The following is an 8,332-nucleotide window of genomic DNA, read 5'->3' as shown; positions in this document are numbered from 1 at the left end:
TGTTGACATAAACATATAATTATTGAAGGATTAAGACTTAAGGCATTTAAAACTTAAAAAATCAACCACTTTAATTACCAGCCTGTCATAATTTGACTGACAGGTTAATTGCTGTCTGCCCCTAATGACTAACCAAGCATTAATGAATATTAAGATATAGATTTGAAATTTAAAACTGAATTAAAAAATAATAAAATAACATATGACATAGATATCGGTCATACAACCACAGATTCGAAACCATAATTTTGGGTTGAAATTGCTCCGGCTCAAGAACACAGCAAAAAACATGCCACCTATAAAAAATGTTTGGTGAACACCAACCCAGCTGACCAGGTTGCCCCGCAACTGCATTTGAACACTTTACCAGGATGAACACGTGGTGTAGTCGCTCTGGAGCAAGTTTACAACTCATGCAAACATTCGGCAAAATAGGCTGAAATTACCACTACCTATGTGGTAGGGCCAATAGTGACTTTGCCATATTCGACCAGGTTTTGCTGAATATGTTGTAAAAATGAATAGGCCGATTTCTAAAATTCTGACCATTTTTTGAAAATTTGTACCTCACAAAGATATATCTCCTGTTGTGTGTCATTTTTTACACAGTTTTGCTATCTAGTAGCTAGGTCTACATGTTAATATGATGAAACTTCTTCTCTTTACAACTACTTTTCCCGGTCGCAGTTCATTCCGGGTAATATTGACCCTTCCCTGTCTTCCAGTACATTTGGTGTAAAAATTAAGAATGAAGCTAAAGCCCATTTCATTTCATTACAGATAGACGTTTCGACCACAGAGCTTAAACAGAGCTAAAACGTGCGCTTCCTACTAGTTTGTGTGCGTTAGTTCTAACTGTTAGCAACCCTGCTTGATCTCGGCCGAACTGGAAAATATCTTTCCAAATTTATACGCAGAATTCTAACCCTAACCCTTCGGAATAGTTTTACCCACAATTCACCGTTTTTACAGCTTCAATTTGTACGTTTGACATGTAAATTGTAAACCTAACCCTAACCCTAGAAAGATATTTTCAGATCGGTCAAGATCAAGTATTGTGCAGCTAATCAAGTTGCTGTCATGTATGCGGCCATGTGACAATGTCCAGAAAAAAATTCGCTCAAAGCACACTACGTATGGATTATGTCCGGTTTTGTTAGTCCAGTTTGTGCGGAAAAGTAAGAAATAAAATCCCATTCCTTTTCCTTTTAGCTTGAAGTTCTAGAGTGGTCTTCATAAGTTTATATAAATGTCACCGCATTCTGTCACTCAGTCTGTCGGCTGCAAAATATGGCGGGAAATGTATATTGTACTAGCCACAGTTTGGTATTTCATATTTAGCAGCTATTATTCTTTGAAACCATAAAGCTGGCGTTTTCTTGGACTTTAAAAGTTAATCAAATTTGAATTGGAATCAATGTCTGCACAATCTATAAAACATACCGGAAAATTTTTACCCATTTACTTATTCTACACACATACACATTTATTTTAGGTTGGCTTTGGCAGACTACCAGATGTTCCTTGGGCAGGGACCGATCCAACTTTCGGAGAGTTAGATTTTTCGGGCTGACGGATAAAGTAAAAAAAATATATATTTTGCTTTCTAGTCGGCAAAATAAAGTGCAGGTGATACAACACTAGTTTTACTTTCTTTTAAATTAAAGGAGCTAAATCTCTATTCGTTGGCACCTACAAAGAGACACAAATGGGTCGCAATGGATTAAGAATGGAAATATGAATTTTAAATAAACTGATTTACATTCAATCGTTTCTGTTTTTACTGTAATTTCTAATCAGTTATATTTGGTGTCTGGTTATTCCAGTCTACACTGGTAGTATCCTCATGTGGGATAGGGTTAGCCTCGTTCATCGAGTCACTTCCTTAGAAATGGCGCTCGAAAGCATTCTGACACGCGATTCGAAATGTCCCGAGATCTTTGGGATATAAACCCATGATTTAAGTTTCAGCAAAATCGGATCAAAATTGGGACCTCTAGAGGGCCCACAACCTTAGTACTATCACATACTTTAATTACACAATTTGAGTACAGGGAGCAGCCATTCTTCGGGCAGTTTCGGTTCGATTTTCACGAATTCTAACTCAAAAATCATTAAGGTGTAACGGTGATATATTTGGGCGGTTTTTTAAATCGGCTAAAAATGTGACCTACAGATGGTCCACAATCTAAAAACGTGATTTTGTGTACAATCACGGGCCATAATCCAGGAAATTTCGGTCCGATATGCGCGAATATCGAAAGTGCCCGAGATCTTTATATTCCACTCCTCCAAAATCTGAAATTCCGGTTGGCATTGAGTGGAATTTTCGAGTACAAAACCCCATGATAAAGGCTATTTTAGACCACTTTCAAGTGCGTGTACTGGAAAGCGAGCTTGCAGCCGTTTAAATACCCCACAATGAAACGATTCTAAACGTGACTTTGGGGGGCATTTTATTTCGCCTGTCAAACCTTGTCGGACTACTCAGCGCCCCCCCCCCCACGATTTCCTCCCACTGCTAAAGACCCCTACGCGCTAGCGAATCGTTGAAATTAAATTGAACCATATGTTAGTCCGGAAATGGCCTAGCTTGTGCCTATGCTTTACCTGAATACCGAATTATTTACCAAATTACAACCTTTATTTAAACTTTCGCACAAACAGTGATAGGTGGTATTGGACCAATCTGATTAAAACACAGATCCTATTTCGTTTCGTTTTTTATAGTTCAAAATTTCGTTTTACTTGTCTTTACTACACCAGGATCTGGAAGAGCGGTTATCATTGTCGTGTTCTGGATGATGTGAGGGTTTAGGCAATGAAACGGTCTGTTACAGCGACCTTTTGGTGTGTGGTGCACGGAACTGTGGGTAATCCACTAGAAACACCAATGCTGATTGGCTAATAAAATGTCTGATGTCATAGGGTCAAAAGCCACTCATATGACCTCTGACGCGACCTATCACTACAACCGGTCAGAGCGCCCTATCACTACAACCGGTCAGATCTTCATATATAGTGAAGGCGATCGAAAGGATAAAAAAACAAAACGAAACGAAATATAGATCTGTGTTTTAATCAGGTTGGCATTTGACACAACTTACAGCATACGAGTTGTACAAAAGTATGGGATATATATTTGAAAGGTAAACAATCAAATTTCCGATCAGTGTGTTTGTGGAAACCTTTTAAGGATCGAAAACTGACAAAAACAAAACGTGGCTTATCCTTCTGACTGCATGGTGTTCTGATCTGTAAATAACGGTACAAAAGGCCAATGAAAGAGTGAGATATTTGGACTAAATTACACGCAACATATTAAGTTCATCTACTTTTCAACACCGGAGTAAAATCCCTTTTACACTTTTGCGTCAGTTTTGTGGCCGCTTGTTTTATGATAACACGAGGTACAATTTCATGGACCCACAGTTACTCTAAAGATATATCCTAGGCCTATGCAACATTTCGACGAAAATACACTCGTCTTTATCAAGCAAGTGATACAAATATGTGGATGGTAGACAAATATATACAAAATATTCAACAACAATAATAATTTCATACAATTAAAAATTTACAAATATTCGGCGCATGCCACTTTATTATATTTTATTTTCAATCAGTGTGTTTGTGGAAACCTTTTAAGGATCGAAAACTGACAAAAACAAAACGTGACTTATCTTTCTGACTGCGCGGTCTTTTGATCTGTAAATAACCATACAAAAGGCCAGTAAAAGAGCGATTCAAAAGACATTTTCAATAGGCTATTTTTATTTTTCATTTTCTATTTTTGATCTTTTATAGTACGGACATGTGTTTATCTAAATGTTGCATAATGCCTTTTTAATGACGACAATCTGCTTTAAATATAGATGGGATGGTGGTGGACCGGAATTGAGGAAAACACGGAAACATATTTTTAAAAAGGCAATGTATAAGTTGATCATTAGCCCTAGGTCCCACATCTCGGTTTAACTAGGGGTCGATCAGCTTTATCGGTTTTGCTCTAGAGGTGCTTTTATATTGCAAGAGTTCAAAAATTAAATGTGGTTGGTGATGTGTTCCACTATGACTGATTCATTGGTGGTGGCAAAAGACCCGTGCTGTTTCATTTGTACGTTTAAGGGGGGCACTAAAACTCAGATTCCATACTTATCGTAAAACTGAAACAGCCAAAAACACATATTTCAGAGGCGGCCGTTTTGAATCCAAAATGCCGACCGAAAACGAGGTTAGATCGCGTTTGTCCAGGTCTTATTCGAAAGAGGATATCAACAACTACAGGTATGCTAATTTTCATACTCTTGTCAAAAATTGAACTTTTTTTTTGCCTTAGCGCCCTTACTAGATACCACTTTATCTATATTAACACGATTACAAGATTTAACGTGATAATATTCAGATTCTTGTATTTCTGAAATAAAGTGTTCTCAAATAACACCGATGGGCAATTAATCTGAAAGGGAAAATGATATTCTGGGATTGTATTTCTGAAGTTGATAAGTCGACAATAACACCACCAATACTAACAGTTTTGTGTTACATTATGTTGAATAGGTTGGCCTTACTTCAGGTCCGTTGCCGGGGCATGGGAATGGCACTGAAATATGGTCTGCCCTAAAAAGGTGATTGCCCCCTGAAGAACGCCGTGTGTTACGCACGATGTTGTACTCTCAATGAATCCTGTATTTTGCAGTGATAAGATGCAAATTCTGTATTATATTTACGTTTCTGGTTCCTAGTATGATTGCCATTTTTATTTTACAGATTGCCTTAGCGAAACTAAGCAAATAAAATATCAAGCTACCAGTTTACAGCAGCTAAATGTTACACGGTTTATGAGTTGGACCACCATTTATCCTATAATGTGTATCTCAAAATGTCCATGCAATCTTTGGTGCAAGACTTTTCTAGATGTTGTTTCGTCTGTGGTTAGGAGCCAACGCAAATTTGGAAAGTTAAAGCCGAACAACGAATTAACATTAAAGTCAGTGCATATTTGATGTGTCCTCTCCAGCGATGTAATCATTGTCTCCCTTTAATGAATATTCGTCGAACATTAGTCCTGTTTTTGTAATTAAGCATCACTTTCGTTTTGTTTTTAAAAATGAAATTAGTTTAACGCTTTCCAAGGGGTGCCAAATTTGATAATTGCTTGTCATATCTTCAACTTGGCTTTGCTCATTGCCCTTTAGGCTATACCCCAAAGAATAAAATGATACTACAATAGTTTCCTTGGTCATAGTTTTAATTTACAGTCCTTTCTAAAACCACCCTGTAAACGATGTAGGGTGGCTGCCGTGAAAGACAAAATACAAATCTATTGGACAGATTTAATGAAACTGAGCCTTAGGAATTGACTTATCCATGTAGGGTCGCATATCGCATAATTATCAGTAATTGGAATAAATATCAACCCCGATAATATCCAAGACTGTCCAGGCCAAAAAACAAAACAACCGTGGACACGTTCATGACAATCAGCATGGCTATTAAACTAATATAAATGATCGCTTCAGTAGCCGTCATCGGCGGATGCTGTATGTTATACAAGATATTATCCAACTCGTCCTGTTCTTTATCATGTTTGGTTTGTAACTCTTCCAGTTCATCTTGGAGTTCCTCAATCTGCTTTCGTATACCAATTGATATCTGGTGTGGGTTGCATTTATGGATGTCTGCTGCGTTGGATATTAAAGTAGCAATGTCAATGGGAAGGGTGATCACGCTGAGTACAGCACCGATTATAGGAACGTTTTTTGCTGCTGCTCCAGTTGCATCAATTGTGAAATCTGTGAATTTAGATATCTCTATTACTGTTGCTGCTATGGATCCAACTGGAGACACAGACTTAGCCGATAAAACTATGAAATTTCTGAAAACTTGGGACGATTTTTGATATTCTTTTACAGCTGCATCATCATCTGCAAGCGCTTTGTTGCATCTCTGTTTCGTATTCTTGCTAAGGACTTTGTCAGCTATAGAACCACCAACGCTTGTCGCACTGGAAAGAGCACCCACTACACCACCGACGGCTATTAATGGAGCACCAAAGCCAGTTGGTAACGTGAGTGCACCAGCCACAGTTAATCCAGCTGAAAACAATCCACCGACAGATGACGCTATTTTACTCGCTCGGATTTTTTTCTTGTCTGTGTCAAGTTCATCTGCTAATATGGAGAGAAAAAAAATGGTCTTTTGTCGACGTGTCACAAATCGTACGAAATCATCTCGGTGTTTCTGTATTTTAGATATAATTCTGAAATTAAAGTAAAATATAAAATCATCCAGAAATTCAAACTTTAGGGCTGAACAAATTTCAAATATAATTTATATCTTTTATTCTGTAATTTCTATCCCTTCTGTGATATACAGTGCGGAGGGGTCAAATGTTGTTGAGCTTATATCCCGACAACCGACTGAAATAGGGCAGTCAGACAAATGGAGAGAGGTGGGAAATGCATTGCGGATTAACGGTTACCGAAACAATGATAAAGAAAAGTGAAAATGCACCCAACGGGCATATACAGACAATTTCCCATAGGAACTTTGATGATGTCGCAGTGCTGTAGAGGTGTCCTCGGGTTTCCATCCCATCAGAACGACTAGGAGCGTTTCCCTATCACAGCAATGAAAAGGGGTAACAGAGACGACGCCCTGATTGGTGCCACGAACGGTTAAGTATATAGGTTGAAACCCGATTCTCAGGCCTGGATTAACCATTAAGCAAACTAAGTACGTGCAGGGCATCATTGGACATAATTTCTCCAAAATATTTAATTTAAAAATTGATTAAAAACTTTTAATTAGTTTTCGTTGTTTTTTGTCTTTCCTTACTTGTTTTTTCTCAATTAATAATGATGTGCAAACCTAATTTTGACAAATGCAGATTTAATTTGTGGTTTATTATGGTTTGAAGAGGAGGTTAAACTCCATTTCATTTCATTTCATTTATTATGGTTTATATATGTATATGGGGGCACCAGATTCTTTAAAGTGCCTAGTAGGACCTCTATGGGTCTTAACCCGGCCCTGTCGATTCCCAATATAATGAATTCTCTGTACGCCAAGTAAATCTCGAATCCCGCTAAATCGTCATTTGATATTTGGAGACATAATAAAGAGTATCTAACAGTGATCACAACTGTCTTTTGATCCAGAGAAATAGTACATTCAGATTCACAGCACGACAATGTCAGCAGCCTTCTGAATGCTCATTCAAGTTTGTGTTGTTTCAACACAAGTTGTGTTTCAGTGTATGCCTCCAAATATCAGTGGATATATTTCTATGGTAACTGAAAGGGGACAAAATAACATAACGCTTAGCGATTGAAACTTCATGGAATTGGCACCAGTGGCACTCGCAGCAAAGGTTTAATAATTGTCAGCCATACTAAAATATGGCGCCTCATATTTGTTCGCATAATACATTACAGTTAGCTCCGTATGAGAACAGACACTAGGCTAGATGGACGACATTTTAAGTCCTAAATCAACGATTATAGTCGAAAACACTAAGTATACCTTGATAATTTTGAAATGTATTTATTCTGCTTCCATTTAATAGAATTCAAAAGTTTTGTTTAGTCTTTGTGTGTATGCCAAGTGGGAAACGTAGTAGAACCGTATTACAAAACAAAATACTCATTTTTGGATATGGCGGCCATTCAAGACAGAGATTTATTCTCGAAGTAGATGAATCTCTGTATGTAGAATGATTTGTTCAAGGAACAACAATTTCGTTATTTATATTTTAAATAATATATGAATACATTATTAATACCCACTCCTTCTCGTTCTCTGGCTTTCTGAACAACCAACTAATTAAAACTAAGATCACATTTACACAATTATCCATATCAACGTCTAACATTTAGTAGAGGAGATCGTTCGACATTTTATTTATAAGACAATTACGTCGCAAGCAACATGAAACTAAACCTGAAATATTTCCTTATTTGTGTTTGTTGGTTGTAAATGTGGTGTTTAATGTTTATGTGATAGCCGAGTCTATTGAAAAGGGCATAGATGTGTTTGTCGCAATTGTAGTGTTTAATGTATGTGTGATAACCGAGTCTATTGATACGGAATATAAAGGGCACGCAAAAATAATGTCTGCAATATCACCTCGGTGGAAGCGGACTTTAAACAAAGCTGTTCCATGGGCGCCGCCGTCTATAAGTCAAAGTTTTGTTCGGGCATTTCAGGTTCTGTCCCCTTCCTAACATTCACCGAGCCCGTACGCCTATGATCCATTACAAGGAAGAGATCATTAGACACGCTTATAAGAACACTGGTTACACAACTAACCCAAAACATAAATAATTTG

General features: G+C 37.5%; 1 protein-coding gene across 1 annotated transcript; it reads right to left on the bottom strand.

Annotated features, from left to right (window-relative positions):
* Positions 1-2,603: 2,603 nt before the first annotated feature.
* Positions 2,604-7,927, bottom strand: LOC126823754 (uncharacterized). Its single transcript, XM_050552728.2, has 2 exons — positions 7,791-7,927; positions 2,604-6,262 (listed from the first exon to the last, which is right to left on the bottom strand). Exons 1-2 carry the CDS (start codon positions 7,874-7,876, stop codon positions 5,416-5,418), a joined length of 933 nt encoding a protein of 310 aa, XP_050408685.1. The 5' UTR covers positions 7,877-7,927; the 3' UTR covers positions 2,604-5,415.
* Positions 7,928-8,332: the final 405 nt, after the last annotated feature.

This window comes from Patella vulgata, chromosome 6 (genome assembly GCF_932274485.2).
Source record: "Patella vulgata chromosome 6, xgPatVulg1.2, whole genome shotgun sequence".
Taxonomy (NCBI): domain Eukaryota; kingdom Metazoa; phylum Mollusca; class Gastropoda; family Patellidae; genus Patella; species Patella vulgata.
The sequence above is the reverse complement of the archived record's forward strand: the minus strand, read 5'-3'. Positions and strand labels throughout refer to the sequence as shown.